The 23,439-nt window shown below is 42.4% G+C and overlaps 1 protein-coding gene across 2 annotated transcripts in view; it reads right to left on the reverse strand.

Moving 5' to 3' along the window:
- LOC144818336 (spindle assembly abnormal protein 6 homolog) overlaps positions 1-23,439 on the reverse strand; it is a 711,311-nt gene that overhangs the window by 371,762 nt on the left and 316,110 nt on the right. For both annotated transcript variants that reach the window (XM_078675666.1, XM_078675665.1), the window contains exon 7: positions 7,378-7,497. In XM_078675666.1, the coding sequence (XP_078531792.1) occupies positions 7,378-7,497 (120 nt within the window). The remainder of the gene's footprint in view (positions 1-7,377; positions 7,498-23,439) is intronic.

The following is a 23,439-nucleotide window of genomic DNA, read 5'->3' on the forward strand; positions in this document are numbered from 1 at the left end:
ACACATCAACTCACCCATACAGCCACTAAAGCAACCAGTATCTCACATATACAGCCACTCATGCATCTACTCATTGATCAACACAGCCACTCACACATCGTCATATAGACATACAAACACTTACACACCCACTCATACACCCAACCAGCCCCTCACACACTGAATCACTCACCCATATTGCTAATCACCTACCTAATCACTTACCCATATAGTCACTTAGACACCACTCACTCACCCATACAGTTACTCACATACCCATTAATTCACTCATAAATATACTAACCCATGTACTCATTCACAGATTCAGGGACTGACACAAGCACATACTTTCCCATACAACCCCTCTCATACTCACTTAGTCACCCATACAGCCACTCACACATCCATTCACTTACCCATACTCCCACTTGCACACTCATTAATGCATCCATACACTCACTCCTTTACCCTCTAAGTCACCCATACATATACTTGTATACATGTTCACTCACCCATACTGCCACTCATGTACCATCTCATTAGCCATTTACAACTACTGGCACACCCACACACTCACCCATACAACCACTCATTCACCCTCTCATTCACCCTTACATTCACTTACAAAACCCACTCACTCATCCATAGATATAGTCACATTGCCTCTTAGTACTAATACACTCAAAGACTCATCTGCTCACTCACCCATACAAAAGCTTACACACCCAGTCACTCATGTGTGCAGTCTGTGAAATACCCACTCATTCTTCTATACATCAGTTACATACCCCACTTAGTCACCCATACAAACACTCCCACAGCCACTTACCTTAGTATATATGTTTGACAGCCAGTTTCTTTTAGAAAATAGTTACAATTGCTGGAGGATGTTATCAGTGATAATATTTGAGATGTCATCAGTGATGTCATTTGAGATGTCATCAGTGATGTCATTTGAGATATCATCCCCAACCAGTAGTGTACCAGGAGGTGCATTTGCAGACTGAAGGAGGAAGGGGGGCTGCCCTCTGACCAGCTCTCAGCAACTGCACTGTGCAGGACTTACTGGAGGTAACAGGAATGCTTCTTGGCCCCCAAAGACCCTCAGAATCCAAGGGGACTTCATCTCCCAACTAGTAGTGCAGCAGGAGGCCCCTTTGCAGAGTGGTTGAAGGAGAAGGGCCTCTGACGATGTCTCAGCAATCCATATGTGGGGGACTTAGTTATCATAACAATAGGTGTTCTTGGCCCCCAACCACCCTCAGCATCCAAGCTGAGGTTCATCCCTAAACCCGTAGTACCCCAGAAGGCCCCTGTGCAGATAGGGAGTGGGGCCGCCGATTTCATCTCAGCAATTTTCAGCAAGCTCTATTCTGACCTTTATTCTGCCTCTTCCTGCGCATTTCAGAATTATTCTGCCACTTTCTGCTCATTTCTAACATTTATTTTGCCTCTTTCTGCTTGTTTCTGACCTTTATTCTGCCTCTTGCTGCTAGTTTCTGACCTTTATTTTGCATCTTTCTGCTCGTTTCTAGCCTTTATTCTGCCTTTTTCTGCTAGTGTCTGACCTTGCAAATTTCTACTCGTTTCTGTCCTTTATTGTCCCTCTTTCAGCACATTGCTGATCTTTATTTTGTGTCTTACAGCCCATTTCTGGCTTTATTTTGCCTCTTTCTCCTCATTTCTGATCTCTATTTTGCATCTGTCTGCTCATTGCTGACCTTTATTCTTCCTCTTGCTGCTCATTTATGACCTTTATTCTGCCTCTGATTGTCTCTCAGCTTTATTCTACCTCTTGCTGCCTATTTCTGACCTTTATTCTGCCTCTTTGTGCTCATTTCTCATTTTATCGTGCCTCTTTCTGACGTTTACTATGCCTCTTTCTGCTAGTTTCTGACCTCTATTCTGCCTCTTCCTAGTCCTTTCTGAACTATATTCTGCCTCGTTGCTGCTTGTTTCTGACCTTTGGTTTGCCTTTTTCTGTTCATTCAGGTTAGATGCCTGGGTAGAACAGTTTTTCTACTGTTTATGCTGAGCAGGAGGTGGTCTTTCCATTACTCCTGGAATTTAGCCTTGATAAGGTTAATGAGGCAATTAATAAGAGTCCCTCTAACAAGGCACCAGGACTGGATGTTGTGCCTATGAACTTGTATAAATCATCTCTGGAACTGTGGGCCCCACCGCTGTGTAATTGTTTTACTGCTATTTGCCTGGAGGGATTTTCACAGTCATGGCACACTGCTGTGATTGTGCTGATTTTAACTAGGGTGCTATCTTCCAATATCGTTTCTGGATTCTGCAGTGTAGCTTGTGGGGAGAGCTGTACTAGAGCATCTCCTAAACTGGGTAAGTGAGATGGACATTCTGTTGGATGTGCAGTATAGGTTCCTTGAGGGGCTTGGCACGATGGAGCAATGCTTAAAGTTTCATCTACTGGTTAGTGAGTGTATGGTCACAAATAACCCTGGGCAAAGCACTACGCTACGCTCGCGTAGTTCGCGAAGTTTGCGCTACTTCGCACTACGCGAACTGCGCTTAGCACAGTGCAAACATGCGTAGCGTAGTGCAGCGGTCATTTTTTGCTTGCTCGCGGTCCTCAACGTCAAGTTGGCGACCGCGAGCAAGCAAAATGACATCCCGGCAAGACTTTTTCCTCGTTCGCGATCAGCAACATCAAGTTGCCGATCGCGAGCATGGAAAATTAACCTCCCGGTGAGATTCTCAATGCAGGGAGGTCAGGTTTCTCATTGCGAGTGGTCGCGTATGCTCGCGACCGGTCGTGATGAGAAACTACCAGTCCGCATTGAGAAAGCTGCTGCTCGAGTAAAAATCTACTCGAGCGGCAGAAACCTAAAGCTCGCACTATGCAACATGCCGTTTTCAATGATTGCTTGTCCGCACTGTGCAATCATTGAAAACGGCATCTTGAACAGTGCAAACAGGGTACTACGCAGTTCACGTAGTGCGAAGTGCACTTTGCGTAGCTTCGCGTAGCGCTACTTCGCAAACTATACCCAGCTCTAGTCACAAAGCAGGGCTCCATCTGCCTCTCCTTCATGGACCTCTCCTGTGCTCTCTTGACAGAGTGGTCAGATCCAAACTATGGGAGATCTTATCCGATCTAAGGGTGGAGGATGACTTGGTACAGTTTCTGAGAGCATTACACAATGACTGGTATGCTTCAGTTAGGTTCAGCCCATCAGGAGAATAGACAGGCAGCTTCAACCTAGGGAGAGTGGTGTGCCAGGGCTGTGTCCTAGCTCCTTTATTGTTTCTTTTATATATTAATAGCCTGGACACAGCCCTCTCCAATATAGTTTCAAAAGCCCTCCCAATTGAAAAAAGGTCTCCATTTTATTATATGCAGAAGATGCGGTATTACTCTCCACAACCCCTAATTGTATTCATTTTTTATTTCAAAAATGTGTGCCTTTTATGAGGACATTAGGTTTGGTTACCAATCAAACTAAAACCTTTATCATGGTTTGCAAACCTAGGCAACACAAGATGCAGGAATTATTTTACAAGTCCACAAGGGGAAATTGAGGATCCAATATTGCTAAAGTGTGTCAGAACTTTGCAAGCTCATGGGGTATATTTTTAATTTGGCGCACCGCATTGGTAAAAAAAACTAAAGCCCCCCTCTTGGGGGTCTATAGAGGTAAATGCCTACCAGCCCTTATATATGGCTCAGGAACCTGGGGTAATTCCAATATGAGCGCCCTCCTAGGTAAGCAAAACAGGGTGTTTATGCGACTTCTAGATGTCCCGCCTGCCTGTTCTACTTACATTATGCATCAGGATCTTGGGAGGGACTATGCTGAAGATATCAGGTTTCCCCCAACACTCTTCTGGGGTTCCATTTGGGCAAACCCACATACTTCCCTAAATAGGGACATTATAAATGACTGTCTCTCATGTGAGAGGCCTGAAAATCCTCTAGTTCAACTATAGAGACAGAACTGACGAAGTTGGAATGGCCGCCTTTTTTATCCAACCCAGCTGCTATATGCAAAACTCACTTGGCCTGGGGAAAACAACATTTAAATCAAGGATGAGAGCTCTCAAATAACAACTTGAACTTAATAAACTGACTGTTAGGGAGTATGTGGAGCTCATATCGCAGTAACCATGGAACCTTATTTGGAATGGATTGACAGTTCCTGTGTCAGATTATTAAATTTAAGTTAGGTTTCGTGAGATGGTACCTTGTCTTTCCCCTCGGTCACTTAGAGTCATCTAAAGTACTGATGTGTCCATGCAATGAATCTTCACCACAGACCTTATTGCATTTTCTTTTCATTTTTATCTTGATCTCACCAAAAGTTTCCTAAAACCTATTGTTAGGGAGTGGTAAATCAGAAACTCTTGATTAGCCCTGGCCTGTTTGCAGCAACTTGATTCCCCCTCTTACTGTATTGTTTGCTCCGTTTCAAAATGTGCCATTAGCAGAAGGAAATCATTGGTGTTTTTATGGATGGCACAATTTTGGTGGGTTGTTATATCTCAATCTTTGAGGGACCTGCTGTGATTGTTGATCATTTATGAAAAGATGTTGGATCAACTTTGTGGGTTTTATCTTTTTTTCTCAATATTTATCAATAGTGGCATTGTACCTTGGGCCTCATGTAATCTTATGTAATTTGAAAGCTGTACTTTATTTGCAATTACCTGATATGCAAGAGAAAAGGAAATATGCACTTTATCTGCGTTTACCTCACATGGAAGAAGTAAGGACAGGGGCGGCCTTAGGCATGTGCAAGCTGTGCACCGGCACAGGGCCACCAAACCCCAGGGGCCGCCACGCCAATATATATCCTTAATATAATAATCCTCTGATGATGGATACATATTTGCGTGGTGGCCCCTGGCAGGGATTTGGCGGGCCTCCGGCTCTGTTCCACTTCCAAACACCCTGACCCTCCCCCCCCCCCTTCACTAGCCTCCGCACCTGCGTACCTCCTGGTTCCTGATTGGCTTCTTTTTTTCCCTACCCACTGTTGGCCCGCCCGCTGTTACAGGCGTATATAACATTGCAAGCAAAATAAAGAGAATTCGAGTACACGAATCTGGTTATTCGAAATGAAAGAGAAAGGCGGCTCAGCAGGCTTTTGTAGCGTCACAGGAAGAAGCAATCTGGCTCATCCTCCTAAATGTTATCGTTCTGAGACTAATTCAGAAGGGTAGGACCAGCCGCAGGTACTGGTCATCTAACGCCTTTTATGGACGTTTTATTAAAACACCTTCCTGAGCTCCGAGGAGCTCAGCCCCGCCCGGACCCCCTCTTCTGGGGCCCCCTAGCTACGCTCCCTGCCCAGGGCCACCATGAGCCTAGAGCCACTCCTGGTAAGGACCTACTGAGGGCCGAATTTGCTCTGTTAGTTATGACTACGGCACTTTGTGGCATTGTTGTTTTTTTTTCATATGATGGGTATTAGGTGGTGTTTTTTAAATTTTATAAAATAATTTTTAATGTAATGGATTGCTGGCTTTGATATAGACTTTGATATAGATAAATGTTTAGATTTGGGGAGGAGAATGAAAGAAGATCATAATGCAGGAGGTAACGGTGAGGTGCACGCCTTGGCATCTTTACAGGGTAAATATTGGAGAATGAGATCTGCAGTTAAAGGTCAAGAAACCATTTTAATGGCGAACCAAGATTTTTGCCATTCTTTGATTATCATTGGCCTTGTTGTAGGGGATGATAGACAGATTGCAGTCTCAGGAGATTGGTAGCTTGATAAGTTATGGTAAACAGCAAATAGCAAGTGAGTCAGAGGAATGTCTGCAGCATAGCACGGTATCATGAAAACAAGTCGCATTCATAGGTATTCATATTAGTTTTTTCCATCAGCAGAGTTAGATTAATTGACCCCGATGTGAATATCACCTCGGATAGATAAAGGAGAGTTTAATCAAGGGCCCTTGAGGGTGGTAAAGCTGAGATCCCATAAAGTTTATTCTACACTTCCTTTCAATCCTCAATTATGGTTTTCAATTCTTACTGATTAAAAGTGACATTAAGATCAAGTATTCTCCGTTAGTCTTTTTAAATGTTTGTTAATGAGAAGGTAACTTCAAAATGGTGACTGCAGTGTTCCTGTTTCATTGCCAATTCTTTGGTTTAGGAAACCCACATGGGGTCACTGCCTAATTGTTTGCCAGATCTAGACTGAAAACAGGTATGTCTGCTGCCATCAGAATTTATTCTTATTGCCTTTGTAGAACCAAGTAAGTTCTATTTTTATTCACCCTTACAGCAGGGATGCCTCCATCCATTCGTGGTAGAACCAAAAGAAGCCATACTTCAACTTCTATGATTTAACCTAACAGAAAGGCAGCCTCTAATGTGTTCTTCATGGAAATGTCTTCAGCAAGTTAGGAGCATTATCCCCATGAAATATGGTTGACAACTGTTTTTTGTGCATTAAAACCAGCCAAAATGTAATACCTAGCAACATCAAAAATGAAATCAGAAAACTATGTGAAAAACCTTATCGTGACTTAAAAGCAATTCTTGATAAATTGTTTGAGGCTTTCTAGTGGGGCAGATCTGAGACTATCACATTGTAGCAGTCTAATCTCTAAATCGAACAAGGACCTAAATTGCATTTGGTGTGTTAATTGGCACTATTCACAAGTACTCCAACACTAAAACAAATGCCTTTCCAAGCTAGTCAGATAATGATCCAGGGACTTGTTCTCTCCAGGCTGGACTTTGGGAATGCCCTGTATCTAGGGGCCCCCCAATCTACCTTGAACACGCTCCAGATCATACAAAACTGTGCAGCACGTACACTACTTCAAATTCCCCGCCGACTCTCTGTAAAAACTGGCCTGAAGAGCCTTCATTGGCTTCCGGTCAGACAAAGAATTGAGTTCAAGACCCTCTGTATAATTCACCGAGCATACTGGAAAACTGGAGCTGTCATTAACCACTCATTGATTACTTCATATAGCCCTGCCAGACAGCTCAGATCATCATCCTCTCTCCTGGTGACGGTACCCAGGATCAAGAGAGGCAGATGCGTAGGTCGGTCCTTTTCGTACAACGCGTCAATGCTTTGGAACTCTCTTCCCTACCATCTGCACGCAGAGCCCAATCTCCTATCCTTTCGCAAACAACTAAAAACCCTGCTCTTCACAAAAACCACTTAATTTTGAATACTGCCCCTACAAGCACAAGTCCACAGCGCGAGGACGCCTCCGGATAGCTATCACGCTCTACAGATGACCTTTTCATTTCATTTAATTCATAAGTGTTAGGATTAGATTAGTCAGAAATTGTTCCCAAATGACACTCAAAATAAATGATTCTTAAATAGAGCCTTATGTCATGATTCAAAACATTACCCTTGCCCAAAAGGTACATTAGCATTTGCTTCCCTTGCTCACCTGCACAGCTTTGGCCCTCTCAGCAGCAAGTTCTTGTGCATGTTTGTTTGCCGATATAGATGACTGGGATGTCCATTCATTTCGTAATTTTTCTAGTTCTTTACTCTTCTCTGACAGAGCCTAAAATGTAAAAACAAATGAGAAAGAATGAAAAGCTAAATAATATAAAGACAGATTATTATGCTATTGAAAGTGAAAATGCTTAGTTATTGGTCATATCGCTATAGCAAAAGTGCTAACAAATGAGAAGGAGCAAGCATTGGCAAAGTCAACAGGTCTTGGTTGTAAAATCCTATTGCCTTGGTCAACGCTTATTTTGTGTTATAAACTGCTACAAAGATATGTGCAACCATGGCTGTCCTCTTAAAATGGGTTTGTAAAAAAAAAATCATTCAAAAGTGGCTGCTATTGATATGCATCCACAGCAGTTATGCATTTTGTTTTGTTTTAACAAATGGCATTTATAGATGTCTGTGGTTGATTAGAGCTCATCTACAGTGGCCGTCTTTGGATGGGATTTCTTAAGATAAAACAAAACCCACTAAACGATGCCTGCTGTGCATATGACGTTAGCCATCTTGGAGTAGTCAGATAATAATTTTAAATTGGCTATCCAGCAATAGCATAACAAGCAACAAAGAAAGTACCAAACATTTTTTCAAAAGTTTTAAAAATAAATAAACAAGATGAGGGTGCTAGATGATCCTAGGTGGGAGGTTTAAAATGGGGGTAGAGGAGAGAGGGATGAAGAAGAGAGAGGAGAAGAGGAAATAGTCCCTCCCCTGCAATAAAACAAACACGATCTGAAATCGACAGTGGAAGGATACATCATCCAATGAAAACATTGTGATACCGAAATGCTCCTAAGCGGGGCACAGGAATAGGGAGAACATATATCTAATAAGGAGCAGGAATGTGAGTCAGACAGCAAAGCTAGCCGATCTTAAGCAAGGGTCTGACCCAAAGCCCACTCTAAGTGGAGGTCATGTCTTGGCAATAAAAGGTCTTGCCGAAAGACCGAACACGTTGTCAGTAGCGGATACCTAAACCGGTGATACCAGTTTAAAAATCTTTGTATAACTCAAACCTTAGATTTGCTCAGTACTTGAGAATGAGGATAAACTTGCAAATATCATGAAAAAACTCACCCCTGCAGTTATACTATGTTGTTACCTCGGACAAGATGAACAGAGAAAAATAAAGTCCCTAGCACAAATCTTAAATGAGTTCATTTAGAAGTTGTACTACAAGATCAGAGAATAATTTAAAGAACAATGCACTGATTGATATGCATACAATCAACCAATTAGAATGTGAACATCTTTACTCTGCATGCAATTTTAACAAGTATTTGGATGGGATGAATTAGAATGGTAAAGTAAGGCTTCTACGACACAACCACTTAGTAATGTACATGTTACAGTCTCAGCTGCTGACCAACAGTGCTTACTGTGGCTGATGGTATCATTCATATAAAGGCATTCATGTTCATCAACTGTATGTAACCTGGTGCAGTTTACTCTGCTTTTCAATATATTTGTCAGTGATTTGCCAGGTTACTTTGATATCTGAAAACCATTTCATGAAAAACTTGTCTTACCTTTTTTAATTATTAATGATCTCACAGTTTTGCAGTTTATAAATGCAACAAATAACACCTGCTATAATCTCACACTGTAATGCTCCTCAAGGATGGATGCATGTCTGAGTCATGTCAGGTTTAAACAGTAGAACAAAAAAGTAGTTAATGGAATTAATTTAATAGACTGAGTTATCATGCTGGAAAGTCACTTATGAGCCAACAACTCACTGAGATAGTAATATGCTAATATATGTATGCAGATGACAGTACCACCAGGTCCGATTGCAAAATCTTTACAAATCCACATTTGTCCATCTGTAAAAAAAAAAAGCTGGCAGGGAGCAACTTTTGTTCTGGGAAATGTTTCCAGGTAAAATGAGTGACCCTGTAAAGAAAATTACAAGTTGTAATGATGTTTGCTTATAGAAACACTACATTTTGATATAAGAAATATGGAGTGTTCTTGGATCAATGTTAGGACTCGGCACCTACCATCACCCCTCCCCTCCCTTTCCTATCACTGGAAGAAACACGAGCATTCACCCACAAGGCCTGATTACACAGGAAGAGGAGGCATCTGGCAATTATTGCAGCAAGGAAAAGCACAATAGACACAGTGGCCACAGGCATTGGGGAGGAGGGGCAAGACCAATAGCAAGCAGGGAGCTAGACTAGAAGCCACTGGCAGACAAGCCCTGTTTTTATAGAGTATATCTCACACTGGTGGTGCCCTGTCCCTGCTAACACACACTCCCACCAAGAACAATTAAAACCAAATACCAGTTAAAAGGAAGGCACAGATGCAGAAGGATAGTACCTTAGTAACTTCCTCAGAATGAAAGATGACTAGCTAAGACTGTTCGTGCTGACCACAACTGTTCATGCTTTCTTGTCTGAGTGTTGGGTGCTTCGACTTTTCATTAAACTTGTTCCACATGCTCCCTTACTTTCTTCCACTGTGAGGAGAGTTCACTTAAATCTTTGTCTCTGCATTAGACCCCTCACTTACCCCCATTATTTTGACTCATTCTGCTCCATGTGCCAAGTGTGGTTATAGATTTATAATACTATGGATACATTTATATACCCATAAAGCTATTTTTTACATGATTTTATTAGATGCGATTCTGCATTTCCTTTTAGATACGTGGTTATTATACCACTATTTTAGTATATGGTTTTAGGGGCCACCAGGGCCTATCCATATTGTGCAACTTTTGTATATTTAAACACTGTTTTGTTTTAAAGCATTTGCTTCTGTGCTCATAAAGAGTATAGGGGGTACTTGTAGCAAATAAATATATATATATTTTCAATATATATCTGTGTGGTGTCCTTTCATTTGATATTCAAGGAGAGTGTATATGGTAAAACAGCTTGCTTCACATGCCTTTACAGAGTTTAGCCTAAGACTGCTTTGTCCATGCTACCACTAGGATAGCTGGTCTATAAGGTTGACTTACAACCAATCATCATAAGGGTTGTTTGGCATGGTACAAGGTGATCACTAGAACTAGTGAGCATCATATACCAGGCCAACTTCTCACAGCGACCACACCGGCCCTTCAAGTGGAAGGAATACTGATATGTCAGTGAGAAGGAGGTGTCACGCACGCAATGACGCAGCGTTGTGTTTTGAAAATGCCCACCGCACCAACGAGGTGCTGAGTGAACGCCAGACACCAACACGGTTACGGTGAGCGGGGCCCTTATGGGCAGGGGGGAGGGCAGCAGGATTTTGCCCCAGATAATGCTAGTGGTGAATATCAAATAGAATGCCTCATAGAACAAGCTTGTGTGGCAGTCACGCCTGCCAGCCTCCGCACGCAAGGTGGTCAATCCAGGCTAAAAAAGTGAAGACACCAGGTAGTGCTAGTGTTTTGAGATAGTCCGCGAGGTGAATACACTGAAAAAATACTTCGTGTTCAACAATAGAGGACATATGTACTCTTTAGAAATCAGAGTACCTGAGAACCCCAGTCTGCTTGCACTACACGATATCGGCCTGTCCAATACTACATAATTCACAACTTTTTATATTTTTTATTACAATTGTTTTACAGATCGACGTTGGCAGCAATCGTGACAGCTAGTGAGAAAGTGGATGCGTACACACACACAGGCTAAGAGGGGTACAGGTGTGCCCATGCGGTACAAGAACTCTGTAAATACAGTGACCTAATGGGGTGGTTTAATTCCACGTTTGAGTAGGTGCCAACTTATGATGCTGTGTTGTTCTGTTTTTGTCTCCCGTTGGAATATATAGAATAGACAATCATTACTGCAGGGTGAAGCAATTGACCCATACCCTGATGAAATTGCTGCAAGTTCCCCCTGGCAATGAAACATGTTGGCTTTCAAATGAGCAGACACACAGCACGGAATAAATTTATATAGCCAGTGTGGTCTAGCTCGGTTTCAATTGGGAAGGGCGGTGTTTCAGTCTGGATCACGCCTTCCCCTATAGGGTTGATACTGCTGCACACTTGGATAAACTGTCTGGTGCATAGGCAGCACTCAATACCACATCTAGCACCTTGTCTTTTGTCTTTCCTTTCTTTATCTGTCTTTATCACAGTTTGTGTTACGGGTTGGTGGTTGCTAATGATGAGAACCTGGGGATGCAGGCGAGTACCTTCCTGCCCACTCCCATGATGTTACTTCCGTGAGGCACCGCCAACCCTTTTCTCACCTTTTTCTCTTACTTTTGTACATATGAGCACGGTCAAATCACAACAGGGGATGGATTTGACCGTGGGAGACTTAAACGAATAACCACAACATCCATACTAATATTATAAAGAGACAGCCCAAACCTTAGAGGCGGGTAATCTCAGTAACCACAGCACCAATCACAACACCCAATACTGCATTGGAAAGGGCAGTTGTAGCAAAGGACATAGGCTATGCAGACGCCCACCATACACATTTAAAAGGTAAAAGAACCGCGCAGTCACTCAACTGTGTGCATAAATTAATTTACACACATGGCCTCATTCCTGAAAAAACGATTTTGGAGATCTATCGCAAGCTGTTGAATCATTCAGAGGATCCACTGCGGAGGATCAGGGCTCAGTGGTGTGAGGATGGGTTGGAATTGGATGACGAAGACTGGATGGAAGCGGTGGCCTCTCCCAGGGTGGTTGCGATTCAGATGAGGTTGAGGCTGGTGCAGTTGAAACTCCTGCATAGGTCCTATATTACGGGACCTCGCTTGGTACGCATGAGACGAGCTGATAGTAGTGCGTGTGTCGCCACACATTCTAAAAATAGAATACCAATCGCGCACCTGGGTGTATGCCTTCAATGGGCGTCTGCATTCACCTGGAGGCGTGGTAAGTAACCGTTCGCTCGACTCCCTTAAGGGACTGCCCGTTGTCTCACACATACTGGGGACGAATGCAGTGTGTGCCTTGGCCTGGGTGCGTCTCAAAGGGCCGAATGTAGTGTGTGCCTTGGACTTGGTGCATCTGAAAGGGCCGAATGCAGTGTGGGCCTTGCCCTGGGTGCGTATCAAAAACACTCGGGCCGAAGACCGTCAGTGTGGGTCCTAAACAAATAATAAGAGCGGGGAAAAACTTTCAAGGCTCACATAATTCTAATTGTTATACGTTCACCGCTGGGCCTCAAGCGGGGGTACACGCGACTGAGCGTGTCTCCGGGGATAATTACTGCAGCCTCTCCTGCGCGCTGTCACTCAACTCTCTCATTGAATGAAATTACACGCGGCTGCTAACATCAACCAGGGCTGCAGCTGGGCCTCAAGCGGGGGAACAGGCAAATGAGCGTGTCTGCGGGGACAATTACTGCAGCCTCTCATACCAGGACAACATCGGGACGGGCTGCTAGTAGTTTTTATAAAATGGGGGTACAGATCCCTCCAGCACAGATGGTATAAGGTTAACCGCTGGTCCAATATATTACGTTTACAGACTGCAATGGATTAGACGGGTTCTGAGTAAGATATTCACCATGTGAACAGGTTTTTTGTTGTTTGTGACTATATGAGTGGGGGATGACCTCTTCTCTACCCCTTCAGCTCCTTGTTGCATACAGTTTTTAACAAGCCTAATGAACTTGGTTTTCAGTAGTCCTCTGAAGAATATGTAGTTCGATTGGGCTCTCAGGTGTAGGTTCAATCCGTTTTACATTTTAGGACCCTGAATCCATAAGGATCTGCCATGGTGGGTAATACCCATGCAGAATTCCAAGCACCTCTGATTTTTAAGCTTTTAAACACACTTCTCAGATTAGTGAAAGTGCCAATAGTGCTAGAGAACTCGCTTGTCCATTCTGACCCCTATTTTGAAAACATTTACATTACACAAATCATTACTGATCAAGGTTTGAGTAATTTATGGCTTACTTGGATTGTGAAGATCGATAAAAAGTAACATCACATGAAGTAATATCATATCTTGGGAGTTCGTCCAAAACATGAGACTGAATCTGTGCTGGTGAATGTTTGGGGCAATGGTTTACAGGTTTGAGAGAGCCAACAGTGTGGGTAACATAGGATCTTCCAGCCACCTCCAGCATGGTGAATCATGATCAGTTTTTTTCATGCATATGCTCAGTGGTGAGCATGTCATTTCATGCCATCCATTGGTTTACTTTAGATACAGATGGCAAAACTTAGCAAGTTAAAATTGGTTCTTTCATCTCTTCATTTTTACAAATTCCAAGCGACGTATCGCAGGATTCAACACTATGTCTCCTGTTACTTAATATCTATCCTTGCCCCTTGTTGGAATATAACGTCTAAGTGTGAACACTTTTGCAAGTTTTATTTTTGTATCAAAGCATAGATCATTCTTCTGGGTCCAAAATCGACCTTGTCTACCCTTTCACTGCCCATCTAATCACTTGATGTTCTACAGGTCATCACTAAATATCAGAAATCTCAGATATTTGTGGAATGCACACTTGAGCTTAATCCCTCATACTATAAAACGATCCACAATAGGGGGTTCAAGTTTTACTTGTGACAATTTCAAAGGGTCCTTCAATTTTTATTGGAGGAGTCTCAAGTGTAGTGTAGGGACTCTTGGAAATGTCAAGGCTTTGCTATTATGCTGTTCTCTATTCAGGCCTTCCCCACCCACAAGCACAGAGACTACAGAAACTCCAGAATGCAGTAGTTTGGCTTAAGAAATGTCATTGTATCTTACCTGCGGAAACCTCTTCAAAGTCTTTCTATGCAGGTCAAGGTTCATTTCTAAATCCCAACCATGGTATTTGAATGTCTTTTTGAGACAGAACCAGTTTATTTCCCCCAACTAACTGTATAAGAAGGTTCCTTCGTTCTACTCATCGTACCTTGAATGAATTGAACGTCTTGTGGCGGTAGGAGGTTTTCAGGCTGAGGCCTTATATTATAGAACCGATACTTGCTGGATTTTTTAAGAAAGTGGTAGGAAGCCAGTTATTATGCTGAAGTAGTTGAATTCCAATCCAATCCTTTCCCCTCTCATACACTATGCTCTGATATGGTTTGGTCAGTCTTATATATGGTAGAAATAAATGAATAAATAAATACATGCATACATATATATGCTTTGCTCATCTGAAAGTGCGTTGGATTAGAAGGTATGTGGTTGTGGAATAGAGATTTCTGATTGGATGTAGGGGGGTGCAAGTGTGCATAAATAGCTTGGTCCTTTCCTCATTATGCAGAGGACCTTGAACTTGATCCTCGCTTTCCTTATTCGGACTTTCCTTAAAAGGCTTTTTTGCAAGAAAATCTAAGCTGCTTTAAAGATGTATTTATTTTATCAATACAGGTTCCACATATATTACTACAATCAAATCATGTATTATGACGTAAAAAATAATTCTTACCTTAAATAAAGAAATTGCAGGTCAGCCTGGAGTTTTGTTATCTTATAAAGTACATGTGTTCCTATATTTATTCACATTAGACCTCTCTGTGGCTTGTCAGATGAATAGAAAGCATGGTAACCAGTTTGTCATTCCATAAATGACAAGCGAGTTCTGATGTTAGAACTACTTTTAATAAGAAACGTTAAGCTAATATCCAAAGAAAAGAAAATGGTTTCACACTGATAGACTGCCCTGAAACTGTTCTGTCTTATAACAGGCAGGTCCGTTGCAAAAACACACAGCCCTAACCCCTTTTGTTTCCAATTATCATGTACTTTAATTAGGCATCTTTGAATGCCCAAGTTCCCCAGCCTAATGAAGAGCAGCTAACCTGGAGGATTGAAAAAAGTACTGAAGGGCAGCAGGTTTATAGACATGCAAATTGTCTCTTTGCGCCAGTGTGTAAGAATTTAAAGACATTGCTACAATCTAACAAGATAATCTTCTACTATTCCTCTCTGAAACAGGAGTTTATATTTCCGCAATCGTATTGTGTTACATTTGGCTGATGCTTATCTTTTTTCAATTGTTCTGCTTAATGATTTGTTCACATTTGAGTGATTTCTATACTGCATTTGATTGTGAAAATAAAAAATGTCCCTATTTAAACTTTTACCTGTCTCTTCAACTCTAGATAGAGTGCTTGAGGGGCCATGTATTAGAAGGAATAATAGGTAGCCAGTCAAAATGGGTGTAGGAAAAGGCTAAAGAGATAGGTTGGAATTGTTAACTCCAGTCGTCCTCAGGAGAGGTCCTGTCGTCAGTGATCCTCGCTGCTGTATCTGGAGTTTCAAATTAAGTCATATCATCTAACCAGTTTAGTTTGCTGTAGTGTGTTAATAAAATAAGCACTTCGGCTGAGCTCTGAAAAAGGGGTAGCAAGGGGAGCATTCATTCGAGAGCTTTGGGCTCTGTTTGCTCAAGGATCGCCAACGTTTTAGACTTTGTTTTAATCAGAAATTACAGCACAAAACTGTTATGTTGAAAAAATAGCATTTGTTTGTTGTGCTGTAAATTAGCACGTTGGCTCGTCATAATGCAAACTTGTCATCAATAAACAAGCTACAATGGTTACAGATAGTTTCTCCAATTAGAAAAGCAAGCAACAGTTGTCGTTTGCATGCTTGAGTGATGCATGGAAGAGATACGCATGGAAGAGAAGCGCATGGGAAGCAGGAGCATATCCTTACTTCCAACAAAGAGTGAGGCTTGCACAACTGCAGTCAAGGCTGTCTTGTTCCTACGTTTACTCTCAGAAGTCCTTGGTGACCTGTAACATCAGTATAAGGCTTAGTAAGCTGCACTTTATTCCATATATTGCAAGGGAGTTCCAATATCACAAATACTTTTGTAAAGAAAAGTTACTAGTTGCCTATAATATTTAATTACAGTTGGCTGGGACGCTGGGACTCACCTTTGCCCGGGCAGCTGTGCGCTATATAAAACAGCATAACATAAAAGCTTGTGATGTCACTGTGTCTGCAGTGCAGCACTAGCTCACAAATTTGTTGTATGCTACTGAGGCTTGGTGATTATCTTCTCACTATAAAATGTCAAACGGATTGGCACTATGGAGGAGTGGTAAAGGTTGCTTTGTATGGTCTGCAGGGTGGGAGGATAGAAATACTGCAGGGTACAAGGATGCAGTGCAATGCAGTGCAGGGCCCAAATGTGTATGGTAGAAAGAGCAGGATCAAAACAAGTGGGTGTCCAATGTTTGAGAAGAAGTAGAGCAGAATGCAAAAGTGGTGGTGAAAACAATGCAGGGTTCAGGGATTCAATCACACGACAAGGATGGAGGGGGAAAGTAGTGCAAGTCGCAAGAGGAGAAGAAGAAGCAGAGCAGACCTGAATGGAGGATTGGTGCATTAAGATGACTATTGGAAGAGTACAAAATCAAAGGTGCTACAACCAGGGGAGAGATGAGGGTGAAGGAGTGCTAGGTCTGATGGGAAGGATGAGCAGTGAGAATGCAGCACAAGAGGGAAAGCAGCATAAGTTTCAGGAACGAGGGCAACACTGGATCTGGTGGTGGAGAAGGTCTTGGTCTGAGGGTGGGCGGCAGCACAGGTCATGGGAGGTGGAGAAGTGCTAATTCGGCAGAGCAGAGGAGCAACACACTGGATGATTGAGAGTGAGAATGGAGTACTTATAACCATGGCAATCAACTCAAGGCACCTTGGCAGTACGACTTTTTAGCCAGAGAGGAAAGACCTATTAAAAAGGCTACTAACAGACAAGAAGGCATCTAAGTACCTTACAGACCTTCCATGCTTAGCAATTTGTGGAATAGCCACAAGGAGACTGTTGGTCAAGAGGAATAAAGGCCCTACCACCAAGTCTGGAACACTTGAAACATGAAAATATCGAAAAAATAAGGGAGCCTGGCCAAAGAAAAAATATGTATATAGCAGAAAAGTCTGGTCTGAACAAATTTAGGGCCCTACTCAATGTTCAAGTGAATCGGACAAGCAGTCTGCAGTTAATACACTGGAAAAAGGGCAACAGGATGCCAGCATAATGTCTAGAGAACTTCAGAGATCGAAACCAAGTTTTGGAGGTGAAATACAAAATGAAGCTACATATTCTAGAGCAACTGTAACCCTCTAAATTGTAATGGATGGGAGCCTGAAAAAGCAAGCAATATCAGAATATGTGTGTTCTGCACACAATGGTAACTCCTGCCACTAGAGCTACTACATGATGAGATATAAAAGGAAGATTTTGTTTTTAGTAGTCTTATATCAAATGGAAACGTATCACAGACCTTGCTTGTGCCCGCAAGGGATACCAGCTTATCAGAACAAAGGCTAAGGTTCTTCACCATAAAGACTTTGGAAAGAGGGAATTACAGCACTATATAAAATGGTTTGAATCACAGATTGTCCTTGGTAAAAATCAACACGTCAATCTTGTTGGCTTTGAGTTTTAGCAAGTTATTACTCATCTGGGCTAGGGTACCAGATAATCAGAGAGGATGCTGAAGATTCGAAATAGATCAATGCAAGCACACAACAAGCTGAGTAGAATCAGTACAAAGACCTATAAAATGTGACATATGACTTTCAGCCTTTACATGCAGATATCACTTAAGATGGGGCAAAAGGAGGAGCACTGTATAATGCTGAAAGAGACTGTTGATTTCCCAGAATGAAATGGTGGGAGTGCCAACATCTGCCTCTGGGCATACACAATGGAGGAAAACCAAGCAAAGACACCCCTTCTATGCTCATCATCACCAGCCAGTAGATGTAGAAAGTGTGGTTTCCGATATCAAAGGCAGCCAAGAAATCTAAAAGGAGGAGAGCAACAGGATGATCAGCAATCTTGCTTAATATGCTATTGCCTAGAACTGTACAATTTAGCCTAGTTCCCATTTGCAGACAACAACCCAGCAAGGAGGTTACAAGAGGATTGTGGCAACGAGATGGTTGGAAAGCCAATGTGGCACACATTTTGTATCGATCTTGAAAATAGCTGAGAATAATGAGTTCAGTAAATAATTGGACTTTACACTTGCATCCAGATAATGTTTCTTACACCAGGACTTTCAGTTTCAAAGTACAGAAAATCATCAGTTCAACACAATTGTCAGAATATGGAATAGTGTACTCTTAACACTAAAAAAGGCTGCATATCATAGAGTGGCCCAAACTTTAAAGATGAAAAGAGGGAATGCACTTCTCCGTCTATAATAGATGGAAGGAACTCACATGTGGAGACCATTAAACGAGATACTAAAGTTTCTTACCTTTGGTAATGCTTTTTTCTGGTGGACACTCGATCTAATCACAGATTCCTCACTTTTAGAATATCTACAGGCACCATATTGGATCCAGAAGACATTTCAGTATAACCCCGGTGCGCCAGGGTGGTGGTGTAATGCACCTCTGTGTTGACTCTGCACCATCCTGGTAGTGACTGCAGCCGCTTATAGGCATCAGCCCAGCCCGGTGACACTAGTTAGATCTGGTCCTGGTCCATGCCCTTGGACGTTGAGCCAAAAAATCAATCAGTGGTGGCAGTGTGCACATCTCTAATTTGGGATCTTTTTTAATAGAAAAGAGTCCTTTCCACAGAGCGAGGTGGAAGCAGTGGGGAATCTGCATTTAGTCAGAGTATCCACCAGAGAGAGTGTTACCAAAAGTAAGTAACTTTCTTTTCTGATGGACACTTCTAAAAGCAGATTCCTCACCTTTAGAATAGATACTAAAGCAGTACCATCCTTGGTGGTAGGTCCGGTGTATGACTTAGGCCATAAAAAGCCCTGCAGCCTGCTCATCGGACCGGGTTGTCAATTCAGTAGCGTTTCGTGAATGTGTTCAGTGAGACCGGATCGTCCACCCAGTGGTCTATGGTATATTTGACGTAAAAACTAAAAGCTGTTTTGCAGATCAAGTGATGAAGTCGCTCCTCTTTCAAATGATAAGTTAAGGCAGATTACAAATAAAGAGTGATGGACTGCGAAACATGAAAATAAGTCACTACTTTTGGTAGAAAGACTGCTTAGATTCTCATCAGAAGTTTTTCTGCAAAGAAGGTGGTGTAGGGCAGCTGTACAGACAAAGCCTGAAGCTCACTCCTGCGACAAGATGAGGTTATCATGATGAGAAATACAGTCTTCAGGGTCAGGAGGAATAGCAGACAGCTGTGCAATGGTTCGACAGAAGTGTATACAAGGAAAGTGAGAACCAACTTGAGGTCCTACTATGGCATTACAAAGGGTTTAGGGGGCATACAGATCAAACATTAGAGAAAAAGCATTACAACAGGTGACTTAAACCAGGATGGTTGATCCAGAAAAAGACTGAAAGGTCTGACATATAACCTTTAACAGTGCCCACTGCAAGTCATTGCTTGTACAAATACAGAACAAACAATAACACGTCTTAAAGTTCAGCTTTTAATTTGTCTTTGTTACTGGTGCCACACCAAGTCAAAACCTGGTCTCAGGGGCCTGTGTGACCAGGTTTAGTAGAAGGACACCTGGTGCTACAATGACATTGACTACTTCAAGAGGCAGATCAAATGCAGTCAACTGCCACTGCTCAATCTCCATGTATAGAGGTGTAGATTGAGCAGGCCCGAATCCAATACCCTGCCCTGCTGCTGCAACAGAAGATCCTCCTGATGCTGCAGCCTAAACATAAGACAGCTGTTTATGCCCAGATGTTCAGGGTACTACATTCTCCTGGCCCAATCCAGACCCTCTTGGATAACTTCAGCCCGGTTGTTTATGATCTTCTTCAGAACATTGGGGCAGGAGAAGCAGTGGTGGGAAGGTATACAGAAGTCCCATCCTCCACTCTAGGCAGAATGTATCTCAGAGAGCAAGACTTTGTAGGAACTACAATGTGCAAAAGTGTTGACACTGCACAGTATCGGTGGTTGCCAAAAGATTGAGCCAGGATAACCTTCTTCCCAGAGGAATACTGACCCAACTCCAAGTGTATCTGCTACATAATCTGCTAGGCATCACTGGCTGAGTTAGTCAATCTTGGAATTTAAAGACACCATCAGGTGGTATACAATCAAGGAGGTGCCCTGACAATCGAGCAAGTTCACAATATATAGGGCTTCCTGGCACAGAGCCCAGAATCTCACCTCACCCTGCTCATTGCAATACCATAAGGTAGTGATGGTGTCCGTGAGGACCTGAACCAGCTGCCCCTTAATGAACAGTAGGAAGGTATTCAATGACAGCAAATTCTGGCAAGTTGACGATAAAAAAGTAGGCGCTATCTTCGGATTCATACATGAAGGCACAAAAAGAAAGGACCTGACACCAGTGTGCCTCTATACAGCTCATGACAACATCATTTCCAGGGCGGAACAGAGCAGAGTTGACACCGTGTCCTATAACACTAGCTACTGACGCACAGGGGCTCTGCTGAAAAATCTTCCAGGTCCAGCCTGGTGCCCGAAGATATTCTAAAGGTGCGAATTCTGCAGTTAGAAGTGTCCATCAGAAAAATGGCAACAAAAAGAGGTAATGTGGATCATTCCTCAGATTTAGCATTTTTAAAGATCAGCACTTTCTTCTTTGAAGTAGGTGACTAGTACTGTACATTATTGTTTTTCCCTGCTCTTTGCTGCTATTCCAGGACTCCATCTGAAGTTTAGAGAGCTTATCTCTTTATGTGCTATGTCGGTTTTTATTTCATCTGCCATCTTTCTTTCTTGGTAAGCCTAAGCAGATATAAGATGCATGTTACACAGATTGTACATGCAGTAGATCTATCAAATTAAACATTGAGTATACCTGGGTGTTAAAGAAGCTGTAGCTAACAGGGGTGGGTGGAAAGGGGGTAAGCTGAAGTGATAAGACAGGTAGGAGGGAGGGATTGAAAAGGGATGGAGCTGAAGAGGCGGGATTGACTGCCTGTTATGGCATTAAACAGTAAACAATAAGCAGTCAACGTTACCACGACAATGACTAGGAGTGAGAGACTAAGGGCCTGATTTAGACCTTGCAGACGGGTTACTCCATCACAATGGGGACTTATATCCCAGCTGCCAAAATATAAATTCCCTAGGATATAATGTGATTTATATTTTGGTGAATGGGATAAACTTCAAGGTACCATTCCGCATGTTGAGGATTGTTGCCAGTGTCTGAGGATGCATATCTGGTAGATCAGAGGTATCATGGAGGATTACAAGGTAAGGAGAAGGAATACTCTTTCCTGCTGATACCCTCTTCAAATCTGTCCATATGGAGGACCAGTATTGTTGGATGTGTGAGCGTGTCCATAGTAAATTAAATTGGTAGCATTCTTGGTTGAATCATTTCCAACATTGGCTATGGGGCAATTGGTTCTCCTTATATAGCTATAGGGGTGTCCAGTACAATCTGTGTAGGATCTTGAAATATACACATTTAATATGGGATTTCTCATAATACGGTGTCATGGGTAGGCATTAAATATAACCAATCTTCAAGGAAGTATTCCTTGTTATTGATCTCCTACCATGAGAGTCTGGAATATGTGAGAGTAGGTATTGGGTATAAGGGTTTGAGGATTACTCCGTAAACGCCTCACACTAGGCCTTTATATAGGCCCCAGACATTCAAGTATTGTCCAATAGGTGATAAGTAAAGTGGAGATGGGGAGGTGCCCAGACTGGATTTACGACAGTGGACCGACAAGTTGATGGTATTTCGATTGATTTTTGGAAGGGATGTCATACACCATTTGTACGGCATCAAAAACTTTAGGTTTGCCCTAGTCCATGATGTGATTTACAAGGGAAATGCCCCGATGGTGACAAGTAGCCCAGTACAAAGGTTCATGCACTACGCAGATGGCTGAATAGAACCAAATTGTGGAATGCAAATGTATAAGAGGGGATATCCTGAGCAGTCGTGACTCTTGAGCCATGCCTTAGTCATAGCTAGCAACACCGGGTTGTTGTCTTTGCGTAAATGGTGAGATGATAGCAAACAAGGGAAGGCAATTTTGTTAGGGCTCTCAATATGTAAATCCAGGTGGGGGGCAGCTGCAGAGGATTGGGCTAAGTAAGATAACTGAAAGGCTTGACTCTATGAAGCATTAGCCCACTGGATGGGGTATCCACCCAAAATTTTGAAGCTTTAAATCTGGCCTTACAGCCATCCTAATCACAAGAACAGATATCAGAGTCAATATTCCTAAGTAGGGATGGTGGGACGTGTAGCAGTAATATACTAAGGATGCAGTTGTAACGTGGTGTGACTAGTATTTTGATCGCCTGGACTCTTCCCCATAGTGAAAGAGTATGGTATTTCCATTTCATGAAGTCCTGTTTTGCTTGGCCGATCAGGGAAACAAAATTATCTACTACCATATTAGATAGACTTTTGTTAATGTTGATACTGTGCTATAGGAAACCATTTGGCACTCACTTCATGCCATGGCCATGTATGCAAGCACTTGTGACATAGGGAGAGCCTCCCATTATTGACCAGTTTATTCTGTGCACCGATATCTGGGAAAATTTGTTTATAATGGTAATTACTGGTATGATGGAGCTATTGGGTTGTGATAGCAGTAAAAGAATGTCATTAGCATAGAGGAGTGCATTTTCTTCTTCCCCGCCAACGTGGAAGTCGTGGACCTCCTTGGAGGAACGGATGGCTGCTGTCAGAGGTTCAAGTGCTAGGAGGAATAATAATGGTGAGGGAGAGCACTGCTATTGTAGTGTAGTTCCTATTTCCCTTATAGGTTCTGCGCATTGGAATAACATACACGATAGGCTTGGCATAGGACTGAGGTTAGTATGCCCCTATCATGTATATTAAACTTAATTACTGAGTACCAGCTAGCTCAGAGGCCACTAGAAACTTCTTGAAGACAAAAAGGGAATAGCTTCTGCCAACCACATAACATAAAACCCTGATCCCTCAGGATCGTGGAAACAATATGCTACTTTTCATTCAGTCACTCATCTCAGAAGAAACAGTCGGGTGTGTTTACAATAAAATGTATTGCACAGTTGTTATTCTAGTACTGATTATATGTGCTGCGACAACTGTTGGACAGTAGCAGAGAATTATGGCCAGCAGTGCAATTAAATAAAAAGGCATTGTATAGTTCTACCATTTTGCAATAGTAATG

Source organism: Lissotriton helveticus, chromosome 2_1 (genome assembly GCF_964261635.1).
Source record: "Lissotriton helveticus chromosome 2_1, aLisHel1.1, whole genome shotgun sequence".
Classification (NCBI taxonomy): Eukaryota; Metazoa; Chordata; class Amphibia; order Caudata; family Salamandridae; genus Lissotriton; species Lissotriton helveticus.